Source organism: Physella acuta, unplaced genomic scaffold (assembly GCF_028476545.2).
Source record: "Physella acuta isolate Inbredline_101_S28 unplaced genomic scaffold, ASM2847654v3 ptg000534l, whole genome shotgun sequence".
Lineage (NCBI taxonomy): Eukaryota > Metazoa > Mollusca > Gastropoda > Physidae > Physella > Physella acuta.
This window is the reverse complement of record NW_026732053.1, coordinates 226,689-247,061: the sequence shown is the minus strand read 5'-3', so window position 1 is coordinate 247,061 and position 20,373 is coordinate 226,689. Positions and strand designations below refer to the sequence as shown.

The window sequence follows — 20,373 nt, the reverse complement described above, 5'->3', positions numbered from 1 at the left end:
AGATTTAAAAAGGAATTCTATTAAGAAATATTTTTACAACCATCCAAAACTCAGAAAAATAAATTACAATGCATAGTACGCAGTACTTAATCATGGTGTCAAATTGAATAAAGGTATCTTTGAATAAAATAAATCACCATAGCAAACAATAAAGCTACTATCGTGCTACTTGGCTAAGTATAAAAAATAATTTTACAGTAGCTTATTAGCTGAAAGAAAATATGAAATAAAAGCACCACTACAAAAGCATCAGCATCCTGTAATGGATGTTTTTTTTTATTAAACAATAACTTTGGTGTATAGCACTTAGAACTTTGATGGTAAAGTATTATCATGTGACCTATATTGTCTAGGGTCCTTGAATATATTAGTAAGGACAGCCTAGTGAGCCATAATATCAGTAGTGCACAGTAGCTTGACAGCAGAAAATATAAAAAATTACAATTTCTTAATGTCTAAGTGTGGGTACAGAAAAGGTCTGATATTAGCTTCAGAAAGTATGGAAGACCAGTCTGATAAAAATGATTTTTTTTCTATACTGGGCTATCTAAGAAGTCTTTTAAAAAATAAATATCTTTAGAACTACTATTGGTATACCAGTCAGATCTAACAATTTACAAAACTTTAAAGATTAAGTTAACAAACAAAATAAATTTTTTTTTAACTTATATGTAATTATATGAAAAGTGTGTAAATGTTGCATGAACTGAGCCATATCAAAATACTACAGTCAAACAGAAGTAGTGCCTCGTACTAAATTTTGAAATCCACTGCTATATCTCCACTAACTCACACCATGTAATCAGCTTGTATCAACAACTATTTACAGCAAAGGGTTGGTGTCAAATCAAGGCATAGTTCATAAGGTACAGATAAAAAAAACATGATCACTTTCCCGTCCTCTGCACAACCCATTCTTGTTGGCATAAAGGGCATCGGTTGTTCTGTTTTACCCACAAGGACATACAGCAGTTGTGAAATGAGTGATTACATTCGCCCCACACCACTGCAGAGGGAAAAAAAACATTTATATTAAAAAAAAAATTTTTAAAAATGAGCATACGTTAGTATTTCATCAGTGATGTGTAGTTAAATGTACAAAATAAAATAAATTGCCTTCAAAATTGTCATCAATTGGGTAAATAGAACAGCATATAAATTTAAAAAGAATAAATAATTAGACATCTTAGGGTAGGGGGGTGCGTGGTCAGGTCGGTAAAGTATTGCTAAACCAAAAAGACCTAGGTTTGAACCCATGGGCAGATAAGGCTAGATAGCTGGGGACAGCAACCCAATAGGAGAGAACATTCCTAAATCAAACAACCGCTGCCTTGTTTGTTCTTGGGTGGAAAAGACTATGGAAGCAAATCCATAAAGAAAAGCAGGCTGAAATCGGAGTAGACTGCCTATTTGGCGCATAAGAAGTTGGGAGGAAATCCTTACCAACATTACAATCAAGAACAAAGAAAAAGATTTCCAGATTTTCATTGTGTTCAAGATAATTGAATAGATTGAAAGGAATAAAGTAATATCCTGGACTATTTTAATAATGATTATTGAATTCCTTTAATTTGTGTACAGAATGAATTCAAATAAAATTTAAAGTAATCAAATACACATTACACGATAAAAAATTTTTTACCCACACCACTTTTATTAGCCCACTCTGTAACACATTACTGAATTCTTAAGTAAACAATTGTGGTTTGTTATTCATCATGGTGATTGTAACAGTTTAGAGAAAATTTGCTTTTTTTCATAAAAAAATAATAGGAAAGCTTTATTTTGTCTTCAAAGGAAGAATGTGTAATATATTTGTTTTAACTTATTCATCTAAAGTTTCTAATAGCAGAGACTTCACACCAAAAATAAGAGACAAGAAAATGTGTTATACCACCCTGGGTTAAGTAACATGTATAACAATGTGATACATCACTAATAGTACTAATACCCTATATATTTATAACAGCAATAGTGAAATAGGGTGTTATTACACTGTTATTTCAACCCTAAAGGTAGACACAACTACATAATATAATCCTAGAAAAAACTGAGTAGTTTTAGCAGACAGGATCTGAGCCTGCCTTACAATAATGGCACTATTGGCACTGAATCATCGTGCCTGCTGTTCATCAGGTCAGAACTCCAAAATACACCAACGTACTACTGGTCTTCAAAACACAACAATGCACTAAATAAGTTAGTAATACATAGATGGACAATGATACAAATAGTATCATTCATTTTTAAATGGATATATTTATAAGATTAACATGATCAGCTCCAGTTTGCCCCCTCTATGTTAAAAAATATAAGGATCCCATATCAATTATTCTTGTACATTTCTGAATGTTATGGTAAATATATTTAAATAACTCACCAACACAATCATCCTGTTTATTTTCTGATTGGCATCTTAAACACGCATCTGAAAGAAAAATGGATTAAAAAAGGATTATAAAAGCCTGATGTCAACAAATTATACTACAAAAACTATGATACAGTTAATGAGTTTACAAATCTTAACACATGACTAGGACTATAGGTGATATTATCAAATTAATTTTGTCCTAATGAGGTACAGCGGGGGTCTCTTTTTGCTAGAGATTCCAGGGGTCAACTCGAGACGTGTTGCCCAAAGTTTGTATTATTTCTTTTTATTGGGTAAAGATGCTAGAAAAATAAAACCAATACCAATGACCTAGATGTTACAACAAAGCCATCAAAGAAGAATTTTTTTTTTCTTCTTGACTAAGTATTTATTTAGTATTTTAGTAGGCCTATTTCTGCCAATTGAGTATTAGGGGGTTATTAGTCAGACCTAAACAATATTTTCAATAGACCTAGTCCTAATGAAAAACAGAAAATAGCATGACATGATGAAAATCACAAATCAAACTTTAAGTAGGCCTAATGTTAGTATGTATTTCTATTGGACTTCTCTAACAAGACTAGACTAGCCTTAACTATATTTACTTTTTTTTTAAATTTTTAGTCGACTCTGACAATTCTGACTCTGACCTACCAGTTACTTAGTTACTTGAGTCTACTTATTACAATTTATTTTATTAACTTATTATAATCTTACCCATCACTTGGACTCGACATATAGCACACGTATCACATTCAACATCCCAACTCCACATAGCAACTAAGTTCCATTTTTTTAAAGTAAACATTTTGTCTGGTTTAGTAACACCCTCTTTCTCTCCCTGATCGGTTTCCATTTTCTTTGACATAATAAATTCCTATCACAGCTGAGTTTCAGTATTTAGTTTTGATTTCCGGTTGCCAGGACAAACTATGAAACAACTGACCAATTGTGATAATAAATGCCATTAAAAAATAAGTAAGTCAATTTAATTCATTTAATTTATTATAATTAATTAATATGCATAATTTTTGTAATTTTCAATTATATTTTTATGTAAAGAAGAAACTAATAATTTTAATTTTGAAACAATACATCAACAAATATTTCATCTCTATTTAATGCGGCATTTATTAGGCGTATTAAATATAACTTATTTTTTAAATCGTTCCTTCATGAGTAATGTGTTAATCTTTCACAAAGCAAAATAAACTTTAAGAAATAAATTTATTAAAGATGTTATTTCGTATCACTTCGGTCTGGCAGAAATTATAAAGTACTTATTTTTTTAGGGAAAATGCGGTTTATAATGTATGATTAATTTAGTTTTACTAAGTTTTAGTTAACTTAGTTAACCTATAATATATGGCTTATAATTCATTAATGTTTTATTTGTTTAAAGATCGTAAGTAGTTTATTATAGGTCTGCAGGCTGTTGAAGTAAAAGATAAAAGACATTTAAACACACGTAGACTATTCTGTATATATTTAGCTTACATCAGGTGAAAAATCAATTTTATGTCATACGGCATAATAAAGTAGTTTTTTTTTTAAATTTTAGAATAGTAAAATAAAATAAAAAAACAAACAAAATAAAGCCTACAATATACATTAATATAAAATGTCAATGATTCGGGATTTACCAAAGACGTTTTTCTAACACACTGTATGGTACCAGTCGTTTGCTCATTTACATCGGTGCGCAAATTCAGCTACAGATACGTTTTACTACGAGGTTATTGTCTACATCTGGAATATTTACCGACAGGTTTGCTACTGTGCTGTTGCTTTTTGTGTGTTTTTAAAATTTAAATCGATGTTAAAATTAACAAGATATTACACGCATTTACTATAAACGTTTGTAAAATATCAAGGCATTATAGATCTAATATTGACTTTGTGTTAAAAGCACTATATTTACAAAAAGCCGTTAGAATTTATAACGATATTCTACGTAGGCTTCTATACTAGATCTAGATCTAGATCTATAACAATAAGTAGATATTTAGATATAGGGATCTAGATATAGAGACCTAGATAGAAGTCAGACTACTTTGTTACAAAAGTGTTACTTAATCTAGATCTATGTCTACCCTACGCTAGCAACATTGGACCTAAAACCGAGGTAAAATGCAAACACTAACTCTAACCCCTTTCCTGTTGAAGCCATCGTTTCTTTCAGAAATTTTTCTCCTGGAAGACGGGAGTACTTAATATTTTTTTGGGGAGGGGAAGGTGGTGAAATTTTCATTTAATGGATATATACTTGATAATATTTTTTTTGCCCGCTGGCAGAGTTTCTTCCAGGCTTCGCCCCCCCCCCCCCCCGAAATTTTTTTACCGCCCCCCCCCCCCCCCCGAACGAAATCAAATTTATATAATTTATAAAGAAAATATATACTTTTAACAGTGTCCGCCCCTCCCCGAAGAAAGTCTACCGCCCCCCCCCCCCCCCCCGAAAATTTCAAGTGCCCCCCCCCCCCCGGAGAAAAAAGTCTGGAAGAAACACTGCTCGCTGGGAAGTGTGGGTGGGGAGAGGGGGGGGGTTGAAAGAAGCTCAGGTTGTAGCTGCTAGTATTGGGACAAGAACATGTCTAAAACTATACAAAGAGTTATTCAGACTAGATTTTTATGGGAAATACTCTTATAAAAACACTTTACTTAAAAAATGCAAGTCTCGAGTTTGAATCCGGGCTCAAGTCAGTAGACCGTTCCTGAGTCCACCCAACTCTGATGGGTACCTAACTCACGTAGGGTAAGTAAAGGCGGCTGGGCATAATGATGACCACACTATCCCTTCAACAGAAACAAGCGAACTCTACACCACTTGCCCCGTAGACCGTCAGGTTTGAAAGGGAACTTTACTTACTTACATTATAGAGTTTAGTGTAGATTTTGAAGTATTTAGTCGTTCTGATGTGTTTACTAAAGGTCAACATATAACAATAGCTTTTTTTTTTAAACATATAATATAACGTAGAAGTTTTGTCGTGAGGAACATAGGCTATGAATATGTTTATATGGCCGGGACAGTAGCGACAGTTTATTGTAAAAAACGTTGACACAAATAGTTTATCTCTGCTAGTAAATATGTACGTGAATGTCTTCCTAACAGGCAGTATAAGGGACGTGTTTCGGTCATCTTATCCTTCGAGACATGGTGCCACTGTCAGTAAAGTTTGGCTCTTTCTGTAAAATCATGACACATCCTCTTCGCAACTTAGCCTCTTTGTGTTACACCGCGACAAAAATCAAACCATCAGTAAAATCAACCAACAAGTCAAATATCAATAACAACCCGCTTGATATCATTCTCAACGAGCATGCAAACAGTCTCCAAGCACACATCTTCTCTAACTCAAAGTATGGATTTTCCCGATCAATCTCAACCTTCTCCACCTTACACAGCCGGAAAATGGTGCGGGATAAAAATAGAAGCTTGAATTCCCCGAAAACTGGGCGCTTGTCAGCTCGTCCTGCTCACGATAAAATCGCTACGGGGACTTCAAAACGGCATAGAGCTGTACAGAACCCAGAACCTTCCAGGCACTTACTTCGTAGGAGGATAATTGAACCACGTAAAGGACCTAGCACTTTGGATTGCTATTCTATCCTCAATAGCCCGAACCTCAAACCTACCAACGCCACTAGCTGCTTGACATCTAGTTTTGTTCATTTCATCAAGAAAGTTTCTTTCCAACCCAACTACATGAAGAAAGAACACTTAGTCAAGCCGTCGGATTACAGCGCATGCGTGACAAATCTCATTTCTGGGGGCACGTCCAGCGGACAAGGGGAATGGCGGATCAACTTGGCAGCCATCAAACAGAGGCTACAAGAGAAGTTGATGATCAGCCAGCCATATCGTGGTCCGGTCAGCGAACTGTATCTGTTCCATCACCTGGCTAGTTTCAAACCTTGACCATCTGGACAGATCGCAAACCGCAGCGCACATTCGAACGTTTCTTTGTATCGTACACTTTTTTTGCTATTCTTTACACGAACTACAATTACAACATTTTTAAAAATAGAATATTCATCTAGATCATGAATGTGTTGCAACATTTTTATACACTTCTTTATGTCTTCCAGAAAACAACAACAACAACAACAAAACAAAATGGCAATTACATTAGGATAATCAAGGAGAGATCTTCTTCGTTGAGGTACAACATTTCATATGAGGATTGACGTCACATTTTTAGAGGATTCAGGACTCGTCAGTTGAAAAACAAATCATCATAAATTAACATTTTGAAAAATATCTCAAATCAAGTGTCAGAAAACTGAACAATTATTTTAAAAATTAATTACCAAATCTTAACAAACTAAAACGTGAAATTTTGAATTATAGAAAAACCATCGGCGGCTATAAAAAGAAACAAGGGGAATAAACTTAAATAAAGTGATATTGTGATACCGAAGGACGAGATTCAAACTTATTAGATTCAGGCAGCACCACCATAAAACAAGTTTAACCACTGAACTTGCTAGTAAAAGGCTCCACCACCACCATCATAAAATAAGGTTAACCACTGAACTTGGAAGCAGAAGGCACCACCATGACCACCATCGGAGTGATCCAGGACCAATACCACAGGGTCGACGCCCTCAGATTCCCCAGCTACAACTACCACTACCCAGCATTCAGGAAATCACAGATCTCCGTCTGTATCCCACCATCCCCCATTTTCAGAGGCGTTGACGCGGACAGAAAAAGAAGGCAAGTTTTTATTTTTATTTTTTAAATTTTTTAAATTTAAAAATAAATAAATTCCGCCTTAACTACTTCAGATTCTAGACTTTGCTTGAAAACATGCCTTAGCTTGTTATGTATGCCTTAGCTAGTTATGGGAGATAATCCTTTTGTAACATAAATCACTATTTTAGACATCTAGTTTCATGAAAACAAAATGCAATACATTGATATATAAGAAGCTTATGTCTTGGTCTAGCTATGAAAAATAAAATAACATGTGAAGCACACACATATGGTTCTAATAAAGAGGTTTACCCTAGTGTCGTGCTTTGATAGTTTGAAGTCAAGCAAGTTAGGCGAAAGACAGTATCAGTATGTCCAAAAAGGTGTTTATTGTAAGAACACTAAAATTTCAAAATAGCTGTATGTGAATCCAATTTGTGTTAACACATCCTTCAAAAATATTTATGTAATTTTGTCGCATACATTAAATATCACCTGCCCACCTTTATAAAAGTTTTGCGGGCAATAATATTTCAACCCGTGATCCTCAATCTCTTAGTTTGAGAACCCCTGGGTTAATTTAACTTTTTTCCCTATCAGGCTGTGTGAGTGTAAAAAACGACAGGGTGGTCCCAATAGAGCTGAGTTAGAAGCACTGAAAATGGCGGCAGAGATGAAAGAGTCGAAGAAGCCTATATCAGGTTGGCTGTTTTCTTTATATAATGAACAAGGCATGTAACTGTAACCGTTATCTTTTTTTTAAAACTTCCACAGAATCAATCGGTTGCGTATAATAAAATTGGTACGTCTTGACAACAACAATGAACGAACTGAATTTTTTTTGTAATGAAACCCCACATTTCTAATTGAAAATAATTATCGTCAGTTAGAGTTAGGCTTATATTGTTCAAGTTTTTAGGATAGTGTTTCCAAACAGTGTGGTACAACCTCGGAGGTGGGGCGAACTCTCTTCTAAGTGCGGTGACAGGAGGTGAAAAATGTCACATAAATGTACAATCCCAAATGTAAACTTCAGATTCTTAAAATATACTGTCATAAAAAAACTTCGAACTACGTTCCACGTACTTGAATCTTGGAATTCGAACTCGAGACTTTCAGGTTAGTAGTTATATACTCTACCATTAGGCACCACAGTCCTATAAGATTGCAGTGATGGATCGTATACGAAAGGTCGCACACATAGCATATCAATACCCAGCCAGCCAGTACATTTGGTACTCACTGTCTATATCACACATGCTTGCAGGCTCTAAAGATACACCTCTGTTAAAGCTTACTATATGCTGGACCAATGGCGACACTAGGTCGAGTGCCACGGTAACGCAGTGTGTCACTCCATCCACCAAACAATCATATTTATACCTACAGTAACAAAACTGTAAATAATTTGGTGTCATCACCATCCCTTATACGATATGCCTATGCCTATGGTATCGCCCAGTTTCCAAAGGAGTAGATTACAGAAATAAGTAATGAAATAACTAAGAAAATATTTTTTCATTCAAATGAGCTACTTTTTGATTATCTGTCACTCCAGTGGACGTTGACACAACCACGCACATCCCCCCCGCCCCCTCCCCTCCTCCGCAAACCGACTTGTTACTTTACTGTGCTTTACCACTAGAGTATATCCGATTTACGCTATTTTTTTTTTTTCAAATTCCTGTTGATTCCAGTCTCACTACGTGAGGTGCCGATGCCAATTCCAGCAGAGCCAAAACCCGATCTTTTAGCCAGGCCACGACTGAACGCGAAGGAATACGCAAGATGGCGGTTTGAGACGACGCCCGTCGTAACAACACAGGCCCGGGCTGAATGGAACTGTTTCCTCAACAGATGCCCCGAGAGGTTCAACATTGAGTTACCGGAGGAAATTTCAGGGGACGGAACTCAGCGAAAGGTGAGATTTTCCTTGATTAATGGAGTAGCTTCCCTTAGAACATCACGGTGATTAGTAGGCCTATAGCAGAAGATGGCGTCTAGATGTTAAAGAATAAGGGATTTATCTATAAATTAAATAGTTATTGGGCGAATGGGTGGGATAATGTTAAAATTTACATACAATCAATCTTATGCTAATTAGTGTTTTACTGTGGGTTTTTTTAAAATTGTTTTTTTGTTGTTTACATTTTTGCAATAGGCCTTAGATAATTATCTGTATTAAAATGTCCAGCATTACGCGAGTGTAATTTACGATTTGACTGGGACATGTAATATCAAACGTTATTTATTATGATATATCTGATGCTAATTTTATTCATTCTTTGGAGTATTTTTACATTAATAGAATACTGGAAGATATTATTCTGGTTTGTACCAATTGTAAGCATTAATATTACTGCGTGCATTTAGTATTAACTAGGACCTATAACAATCATCATCAGAGTTTCTTCCAGGCTCCCCCCCCCCCCCCGAAGAAAGTCTAAAAGTTTACCGCCCCCCAAACGAAATGGAATTTATATAGAAAACATATACTTTTACCAGTGTCCGCTTCCCCGGAAAATGTTGTCCGCCCCCCCCCCCCGGAAGAAACTCTCTATCATATTTTTTCGTTCGTGCCCAAAAACACATTGGTTCAGATGGAGAAGAGTGCATCTGTTTCATTGACCTCGGCGTACAGGGTAAGCATATGCTCAGAAGCCTAACGTCTTTCGTACCCATCTGAGCTGGGAGGATATAGGGACGATTCTCGATCAGAGGCGTAGCGACCCTTCCCGGCGCCCGGGGACAAACTTTCGATTTGCACCCCACCCCTCAAACTTTCGATTTGACCCCCCCCCCCTTCAAGATTTCGATGTGCACCCCCCTCAAGCTTTCAATTTATTTTTCCAACTTATTTTGGCGCCCCCTAAGGTCGGCGCCCGGGGACATATGTCCCCCCCCTCGCTACGCCTCTGCCCTCGATCTTGGGATACAAACTCGATACTTTCGGGGGTAGCAATCGTAAGCTCTACAACCCAACCACGCCGTCTATAGTATCTGTAGCATTAAACATTATTTATTACTGTGTATATTTCTTTGAAGCTCTCTAACAATATTTCCCATCCCCAGCATTACTATGATCGAGGCTACAGCCTGCCCTACCTGCGTCCCCACCTGACCCGGGGGTGGGGTCTGGAACCCTACAATAACCAGCCTCTTGGTGTCTTCTACGGTCCTGCTGATATCAGTCCTTACAGAAGTATCCGTGTAACAAACAATTTGATTGGGCAGTAGTTTAGATATCCGTTTTACCTGTACTTGGATTGGTTAAATAGTTTCAACATCCATGTTATCTTCAGTCTGATTGGTCGGTAATTTCATCATACATTTGCAAACAAATCAAAACAACAAATTCAATACTTAAATAAAGTTGAAGAGCAATACACTTTTTCTGTTGTTTTTTTTAATTCATCGTTGAAGATATTTGAAATTTGAGTTTACAAACAAGTGTTTTTTCTATAAAGTTGTATGGAATATCTCCATTAAAACAACATTAACAACATAAACGAACCTATGCATCTTTTTTTCAGTTGCAAATATTCTGCTTTATCAAAAGATAGTTTTGTTCTCATCATTAGGCTTGTACTAAAAAAATACTTCTATTAATACAACACCTATACATAACTTTAGTTGAAGGTAATCTCCTCTAATTTTCTTAGTGTAGCTAATAAACAAGTTAATTAAAAAGTCTAGTGACAATTTTAGCGCAATTTCCTTATGTTATCTAAAAATAGCTCTGTCGTAGCGTAAATCAAGAGCAGGGTTAGTAAAACCATTGGTTAATATACATGTTTTATTTACAATAGAGTTACATGACTAAAAACCATTGCGCGCCAAGCTAATGAACGTGATGGCGCAGCTATTGAACGTGATGACGCATGTGGTGTGGTTGGAAAAAATGCCTACTAATTCGGTCCAAATTTTAATTAATTAAAAAAAAAATTTATGACCGAACGAACGGATATTTTTGAAAACTTTCTTCGGCAATAATGTTCTAAATTATGGTAGGAATCGATTGGTACATGTTTCAAGTCGCTAAGTGGTCTGGTTGCCGAGATATGGGCCAAAAACTGCATTTTTTCGAGGTTTTTTGCTTTTCCGGGAAATCCATGAAAGAAACCCGGAATTTTTTTGGCCTATGTTCATCCTAGTAACTTGCTTAACATATTTGCTTTGGAACTAGTCCTCGATATTGCTTCGTTGAGGAGGAGATACGACTTAAAGCTGCGGACACACATTCATACATTCATCCATCCATCCATCCATTCATCCATCCAGAAAAGACGGGTTAATAAACGCAATTCTCCAGAATGGAAATTGCGCTAAAAATGGTCTAACAATTGTGTTGCCATTATTCCGATAGAGTAGACAAGGACCACTAGCGAACAGAATAAAAGCGAAACCAATAACTTACAATTTAAAATATCACCCACGCTTGACTTATAAATAATACCCACACCTGTCTCCCATATCCCAAATAGTAATTAACGAGTCTTTTGTACTACAAGTCATATTCAACATTATATCAGTCTCATCCACCTGATGTATAATTTCCCTGAGCTCATCCACCTGATGTATAATTTCCTTGAGCTCAGCTCATCCACCTGATGTATAATTTCCTTGAGCTCATCCACCTGATGTATAATTTCCTTAAGCTCAGCTCATCCACCTGATGTATAATTTCCTTGAGCTCATCCACCTGATGTATAATTTCCTTGAGCTCATCCACCTGATGTATAATTTCCTTGAGCTCATCCACCTGATGTATAATTTCCTTGAGCTCATCCAACTGATGTATAATTTCCTTGAGCTCATCCACCTGATGTATAATTTCCTTAACCTCATCCACCTGATGTATAATTTCCTTGAGCTCATCCACCTGATGTATAATTTCCTTGAGCTCAGCTCATCCACCTGATGTATAATTTCCTTCAGCTCATCCACCTGATGTATAATTTCCTTGAGCTCATCCACCTGATGTATAATTTCCTTGAGCTCATCCACCTGATGTATAATTTCCTTGAGCTCATCCACCTGATGTATAATTTCTTTGAGCTCAGCTCATCCACCTCATGTATAATTTCCTTGAGCTCAGCTCATCCACCTGATGTATAATTTCCTTGAGCTCATCCACCTGATGTATAATTTCCTTGAGCTCATCCACCTGATGTATAATTTCCTTGAGCTCAGCTCATCCACCTCATGTATAATTTCCTTGAGCTCATCCACCTGATGTATAATTTCCTTGAGCTCAGCTCATCCACCTGATGTATAATTTCATTGAGCTCATCCACCTGATGTATAATTTCCTTAAGCTCACCAACCTCATGTATAATTTCCTTGAGCTCATCCACCTCATGTATAATTTCCTTAAGCTCATCCACCTCATGTATAATTTCCTTAAGCTCATCCACCTGATGTATAATTTCCTTGAGCTCAGCTAATCCACCTGATGTATAATTTCCTTTGAGCTCATCCACCTCATGTATAATTTCCTTAAGCTCATCCACCTGATGTATAATTTCCTTGAGCTCAGTTCATCCACCTGATGTATAATTTCTTTGAGCTCACCCACCTCATGTATTATTTCCTTGAGCTCAGCTCATCCACCTGATGTATAATTTCCTTGAGCTCAGCTCATCCACCTGATGTATAATTTCCTTGAGCTCATCCACCTGATGTATAATTTCATTAAGCTCATCCACCTCATGTATAATTTCCTTGAGCTCATCCACCTCATGTATAATTTCCTTGAGCTCAGCTCATCCACCTGATGTATAATTTCCTTGAGCTCATCCACCTGATGTATAATTTCCTTGAGCTCATTCATCTCATGTTAAATTTCAATAAGCTAAACCACGTCTTCCACGATTTCTCTAAATCCAATCACCACCCATAACAAAAACAGTACTCAACTAATCAGTCACATTCTAAAATAGGAATAAAAGAGCCTTTTAACTCATTTGTCGTCTAGAATATCTAAAATAAACTCAGATACGTAAGTTACTTACCTTATATTGAGTGATGGACTGTATACACTGAATTAATCATTTTGGTTAATCTCATGTTTTTAAATATTTTAGGATGTTTATTTTGTCAGATACCCAGTCTTTCTCTATCTCTTTATATGCATATATATATATATATATATATATATATATATATATATATATATATATATATATATATATATATATATATATAAATTAATAAATATATAAATAAATAAATAAATATATATATATATATATATATATATATATATATATATATATATATATATATATATATATATATATATATGTTACGGTCAAAGCCCGAAGTGCGGCCGAACCCCGGATTGGCCGGCCAATGCGCGGATTGGCCGGCTCTCTTGGCCAAAGCCCGAAGAACTTAGAACTAAGATCGTATTTCGTACATTGGCCGGCCAATGCGCGCATTGGCCGGGATGTCCTGGCCAATGTTCTATTTAGACTAAGTTGTGATCGCGTTTTCATTATTCTAGGTGCGGTTTCACTGTGAGTAACGTATTGTTTAGCTCTTGTTTGTATAGCATCCACAAGGATGGAAAAAGAGCTCAAGAGAAAGTACAAAAATATCACCAAAGAAATCATTACTATGTATCTTCGGTTGTGCAAGCCTTGTCAGACAAAATTGTCTAATCCCAAGAAAGGTCTACGAACCATCGCATCTTCACAATCATTGACCCAAAATCTGCTCATGATTTTCTAATTCGGTCGTCTTTAGCCAGGTGATCTTCTAATTAATACTTTGGCCGGTTCATCATGGCCAGTCCGCGGACTGGCCGGCCAAAGGCCGAAATCAAGAGCTATTTCAGACTTTGGCCGGTCCACTATGGCCAGTCTGCGGATTGGCCGGCCAAAGGCCGAAATCAAGCAAAGTTTCGGACTTTGACCGACCTATGGGAGGCGATATTGGCCAATGCGCGGATTGGCCGGCCAATCCGCGCATTGGCCGACTTCGGGCTTTGACCGTAACACACACACACACACACACATATATATATATATATATATATATATATATATATATATATATATATATTAATACATATATTAATATTATTAATATTATTAATAAATATATAAATAAATATATATATATATAAATATGTATATATATAAATATATATATATATATATATATATATATATATATATATATATATATATATATATATATATATATATATATATATATATATATATATATATATATATATATATATATATATATATATATATATATATATATATATATATATATATCTGATGCCATGTAAAACTAGATTTACAGATAATCCGCCTTAACATCAAGCCACTTAGGTATTAATTCAAGCAAAAATTAAACACCAATCCCACCAAAGTATGTTACAACAATAAGATTCAATAGTGTTATTTTTACACAAAGACAAACGCTTCGGTTTTTGTTCCACAATATTGAAGATTTCCTGACCAGATCGATGGGGCCCGTTGATGTACGGTCCAGATTGCTAGTGTTTGGCAAACATATGTATCCCACCATAAGTAGTGGGGGTGTCTTTTGTGCGGAAGTGCTCTGAGATTGGCAGCAGGGATACGGGCAATCAAACAAGTTTGGGGTTTCAGGGGGAGCCACTCTCACTATCAAACTGTAACAGATTACTATACTTTAAGCCGTATATATATATATATATATATATATATATATATATATATATATATATATATATATATATATATATATATAATTGTATGTATATTTATGTATATGTGTATATATGTTTATGTATATATATATATAAACGTATATATATATATATACATATATCCACCTCCACAAATAGACCTATAGGCTATATATATATATACATATATACACAAGCATATATATATATATATATATATATATATATATATATATATATATATATATATATATATATATATATATATATATGAATACATAAATATATAAATATATAAATATATAAATATATATATATATATATATATATATATATATATATATATATATATATATATATATATATATATATATACATATATATGGATGAAAAGGATCAATGGAAGGTAAGAAGAACCAACCATCTTAAGGTCTGTTTGGAAACTAAAGGACAGACCGACGTACAGCTAACGGAAGGCCTGGCCTAATGCTAACGTTCATATCGTTCTTATTCCCTTAGATTTGAAAGTACTTCTATCAATTCTAAGAACACCCCAGACAGACTTTACATAAGAAGAAAAAAAAACCGACCTTCCTAAAGTAATGCTACCAAAACGAACCTCTAGCAAAGTAAACAGTGAATCCCCACAAACCGCCGTCTCATATTTTCTTATACTGGGCCACTAGTCTCAAGTGTACGTGTGATGGAAGTTTGAAACTTTTGATTGGTTGGACCAGATACATTGCACTGTCCTCACATTTTATGACTTTTCCTGTTTGTATTCGCTAAAGTGTTGAATAGAGTTAACGTTCAATAACATTGGATTGTTTTGGTAGAGAGTACTTTACTGATAGGAGTAGGAGAAACTTTCATTTTTTAATTCACATAAAATACAAATAGACGTATCTTAATGCGTTTAAATATCCTATAAGTTCCTTTTCAAATCAGTCAGTATGGGTAGATGAAGTAGATTTTTAAATACATCACACGTAGGAAGTATTTGTTCACTCTCTTGCTAGATATTCTTTATTATATTCTTCGACTCTGAGTAGGTTTGAGCTTAATGAAATATCCTACTAAGAGAATGGAACTCGAGACCAACTGGTTAACACACACTTTCTTTCACTGAATATGCTCATGCATGCATGTTATTTTTTACAATGGAAAAATAAACTAAGCTGTTTTTTCTTGCATTCATTCGGGTGTTAAAGTACACTTTTATACCTATTAACGCTTAAATTTACGAGTTCGATTCCCGCCATCTAGCCCGTGGGTAGTCCCTGGGTAACCCAGCCCGTGGGTAGTCCCTGGATTACCTAGCCCGTGGGTAGTCCCTGGATTACCCACCCCTTGGGTAGTCCCTGGGTAACCCAGCCCATGGGTAGTCCCTGAGTTACCCAGCCCGTGGGTAGTCCCTGAGTTACCCAGCCCGTGGGTAGTCCCTGAGTTACCCAGCCCGTGGGTAGTCCCTGGGTTACCCAGCCCGTAGGTAGTCCCTGAGTTACCCAGCCCATGGGTAGTCCCTGGGTTACCCGGCCCGTGGGTAGTCTCTGGGTTACCCGGCCCGTGCGTAGTCCCTGAGTTACCCATCCCTAGGGGTGTCCCTGAGTTACCCAGCCCGAGGCTAGTCCCTGGGTTACCTTGCCCGTGATGGTGTCCCTGGATTACACGGCCCGTCCCTGGGTTACTCAGCTGAGGACAGTACAGACGGCTGCGTACTACTGACCACATACATCTGCTTCCCGCGTTAAGAGGAATACATTATGAACTCGATCTATTTCATCTGCCTATAGAGCCGACATGTCTGATACTACAATTTACAAAGGACGAGGTCAAACACAATTACAGGCTATTTAAACAGTGCTTGCAAACAGGTCATAGAGAAAGACTCACATACTTTGTGTAATGAAACTTCCTTAGATCAGTGATCTATTGGGCAGAAGAGGTAGAGTTCATGAAGGGATAATGCACAATACCACGTACTTGAACTCGAATTTGAACTCGAGACTTTCAGGTTACCAGTCGTATGCTCTAGCATTCCACTACTCTGTTCCCGTCTATGTGTAGAAGTTAACGAAAGCAGAGTGGAGAAAGTACCACTTCTGGAATACGTTATTTTTTTAAACTAAAAAAGAAATGCAACTAATAGACTAGGAGACTAAGAAATAACTGCATATCTTGAAATCTTTATAGCATTTGACACGGCATTTTTTCATGCACAAATAATTAAGACGAAAAGTATCACATCCAATTCGTATTTTATTAAATAATCTGTCAACTTTGACAATGGAATAACTTTATAATAATTATCTCTCTAATTAGTTTTGTATACCTACCAGTGCATAAAGACGAAAATTGTTAAAACGTGTGTCTTTACGTCATCATAGCGACCCAATCATGCCAACTTTTTTTTCCTACGGGTACACGGGAGTTCTTAGCCACAGATCTGGCCCAAGGTTCGAATATCGATGGCCCTTTCCCTGCCCCCGACAATAATGCAGGCCAATTCAACCCTTTTCATCTTTTTTTTCCCCGTCTTGGGTTTATCTCTTCCGGTCCTTACCTCTTCTATCTCTCCTGTATTTGTTTTCTAAATGGTTTTCTCTTTCGCTCTGTCTCACTTTCTCTTTCTCTATCTCGTTCTTTGTAAGAAATTTGGGCAAGAAAAGAAATCACGTTTTTTTAGAGTTAGCTAGAACGCGTAATATATATTCAGCAGGAATGCGGTTTTGTAAAAATAAAAAGTGTAATAATAGCGTTTATAGTAATGCACTTGAATATATGAGATACTAAAAATTAAGAAAAGTAAATGGCTTTCTTTAACTATATAAGGTACGCATATTTATATAACTATAAAGAAAATCGGTGATTGCTCATAACATTTTAGTTGGGGTATTCGATTTAACGTACAGCAACCTACGTTTTTTTTATAGTCATTCAGGGTGTTGACCTAAGTGTAAAGTTTGAACAAAATCGGTTCGGTAGAAGTAGGTGAAATTTAGTTCAACCGTTTTGACCAATAAAGAAAACAAAAATCAAAGTAAATAAAAGTTTATAATAATTACACTCAGCTAAAACAGCTAATTAAAATGGTTATTAGCAAATAACAATAAAATTGATCCACTACTTTACATGATATGCTTATTTATGTACCTATTTATTTCTTTTTAATTCGATTAATTTTTTTATTTTGGGTGACATATCGGAGAGAACATAAACAGCATCCATACTTATAGCAACTAGCTAACGCTAAGTGTACGTATCTATAGCAACTAGCTAATGCTAAGTGTTCGTATACATAGCAACTAGCTAACGCTATGTGTCGGTATCTATAGCAACTAGCTAACGCTAAGTGTCGGTATCTATAGCAACTAGCTAACGCTAAGTGTTCGTATACATAGCAAAAAGCTAACGCTATGTGTCGGTATCTAAAGCAACTAGCTAACGATAAGTGTCGGTATCTATAGCAACTAGCTAACGCTAAGTGTACGTATCTATAGCAACTAGCTAACGCTAAGTGTACGTATCTATAGCAACTAGCTAACGCTAAGTGTACGTATCTATAGCAACTAGCTAACGATAAGTGTCGATTTCTATAGCATCTAGATAACGCTAAGTTTCGGTATCTATAGCAACTAGCTAACGCTAAGTGTCGATTTCTATAGCATCTAGATAACGCTAAGTTTCGGTATCTATAGCAACTAGCTAACGCTAAGTGTCGATTTCTATAGCATCTAGATAACGCTAAGTGTCGGTATCTATAGCAACTAGCTAACGCTAAGTGTCGATTTCTATAGCATCTAGATAACGCTAAGTTTCGGTATCTATCGCGACGATCTAACGGTAACATCTAGATACTCTAATCACAGACAGTGTAACCTTTTCAGACGAGTACTTCAATCTACTTTTTTTTTCCTTCGGTAACACTTGATGACAGGAGTTTCTTATTGGTACGCTGTTGTTTGATTGTGTGGCTGGGGAGCGTGGTATGAATAGATTCAACGGGTTATGGCCGATGTATTTATTTTAAGTACCAATCCGTCAATACACCTAAATCAGATTTCTCAACCGCGGTTTTTTTCTTTCCTCCAGGCTCAACATTTCAATTTTTAAATATATTTTATTTTTTACATCGTGACAACTTTAGAGGTTGTTCTTTTGTAATGCGTATAGATTAGAAAAATCGATTTCTCCAGCACATTTTGACTGTTGTTTACATCCAAATGAGTTGTTTCCTTTAGTGAAAATCAAATTTAGGCTGTCCAATTCGATTAGATTACAAATAATATTTACCTTGACATCTGAAAAAAAAATCGTTCGATTGCAAATTGCTAAACCAATATTCAATAATTTTTCTAAAAACACTATTTGCCAGTTTTTTTTGTGTAGAATTATTGTCTTTTTTTCATTACTTTTGTAATTTGGTCTAGCCTCCGTCGGAATAAAAAATAGTGGGTTGAGGATAACCTACACCAGCTAAATGTGACTTTGTTGCTACAGATACCTTTAGGGGCTCTCAAGCCAAGTTTATTTTTAGGTGGGACAATTTTTTCATGGGATACAAATTACCTTTCGTTCTTGAAATTTACAGTGTGAAGGGACTTGAAACTTCCGCGTTGGGGGGGGGGGTAAATTTGTCTAAAGTATCGAATTTTCTATACAAATTCTATACATTTTTCCATTTCATACGGACCTGTTACAAGTGAGCAGTGCCCCCCCCCCCCCTCCCCAATTTTCCTCGGAGAATTGCCTGAAAAAAAAACTGATTCGAACCCGTGTAAAAGTTTTTTTGTACTGTGGAGAAGAGAGAGCGTATGCTTTAGAAAAATCAAATAATTTTTTCCAGGTGCATGTGTTTCTGCTAACCAACCTGAATATTTCTGTGGTGAGCTACGTTCCATAAAATTCGTAGAATTTGGTCATGTAGTGTCGATGCTACTGCGAAAAAAAAGTTATATAGAAAAACAAGTTAATTGGCGCATGTTATTTATGCTTCATTAATTTTGAATTAATAATGTCAAGATATTTTTTATAGTTTTTATCACACTTTTAGAACGCATGTTTACGGTAATTCCCCTTTCATCTCAAGACACACGCATACACCTGTCACAGATTCACGCTGAGATACTAATCAGTGTTAAGGTGAACGACGTCTTATCGAAATACCAGAAATTTGCACTCAAGAATTTTATAGTTAATAAAATATATGCAAAAAAAACTATTTACCGAACTTAAAATTTCAATTTCTTAATCTTCGGTAATGTTCAGAGTGGGATTATATTAATTAAACCAATTAGTTTAAAAATTAATTAACAGTGTAGTGATATTTATATTGGTGTTGTATGGCTTCTCTATCGTCTAACGTAACGTCTAACCTGGCGTAAGGTGTTTATGTTACCGCTTCTGATCCGGCGGTCAATAGGATAGATGAAGTAGAGTTTACAAGCTTTTGTGACCTAGGCATATGAAGTGGTAGTGTCGATAATATCATGCCCAGTCACCAGATTTAGTAAGGTACCATCAGAGCTGGATGGAATAATGTAAGTACTACACATTGAAATCCGGGTCCGAACTCTAGGCTCTCCGGCTAATAGTCGTGTGCTCAACCGT

The 20,373-nt window shown here is 35.9% G+C and overlaps 3 protein-coding genes across 5 annotated transcripts; 1 reads left to right on the top strand and 2 right to left on the bottom strand.

Moving 5' to 3' along the window:
* Window positions 1-539: 539 nt before the first annotated feature.
* On the bottom strand, window positions 540-3,274 carry LOC131945809 (RING-box protein 2-like). The gene is made up of 3 exons (XM_059306408.1): window positions 3,089-3,274; window positions 2,381-2,428; window positions 540-1,006 (listed from the first exon to the last, which is right to left on the bottom strand). Exons 1-3 carry the CDS (start codon window positions 3,237-3,239, stop codon window positions 888-890), a joined length of 318 nt encoding a protein of 105 aa, XP_059162391.1. The 5' UTR covers window positions 3,240-3,274; the 3' UTR covers window positions 540-887.
* A 795-nt stretch (window positions 3,275-4,069) lies between these two features.
* On the top strand, window positions 4,070-10,458 carry LOC131945811 (uncharacterized). Of its 3 annotated transcripts, none has more exons than XM_059306412.1 (5): window positions 4,070-4,139; window positions 6,464-7,094; window positions 7,674-7,774; window positions 8,771-8,994; window positions 10,146-10,458. In XM_059306412.1, the coding sequence occupies exons 2-5, from the start codon at window positions 6,934-6,936 to the stop codon at window positions 10,308-10,310; spliced, it is 651 nt and encodes a 216-aa protein (XP_059162395.1). In that variant the 5' UTR covers window positions 4,070-4,139; window positions 6,464-6,933; the 3' UTR covers window positions 10,311-10,458. The 3 variants fall into 3 exon arrangements, with proteins under 3 accessions (XP_059162395.1, XP_059162394.1, XP_059162393.1); XM_059306411.1 differs by having other exon boundaries at window positions 5,487-7,094; XM_059306410.1 differs by lacking the exons at window positions 7,674-7,774; window positions 8,771-8,994; window positions 10,146-10,458 and having other exon boundaries at window positions 5,487-7,090.
* Window positions 10,459-11,667: 1,209 nt separating this feature from the next.
* Window positions 11,668-16,353, bottom strand: LOC131945807 (merozoite surface protein 1-like). Its single transcript, XM_059306406.1, has 3 exons — window positions 16,111-16,353; window positions 12,401-12,586; window positions 11,668-11,955 (listed from the first exon to the last, which is right to left on the bottom strand). Exons 1-3 carry the CDS (start codon window positions 16,351-16,353, stop codon window positions 11,668-11,670), a joined length of 717 nt encoding a protein of 238 aa, XP_059162389.1.
* Between the last annotated feature and the right edge of the window lie 4,020 nt (window positions 16,354-20,373).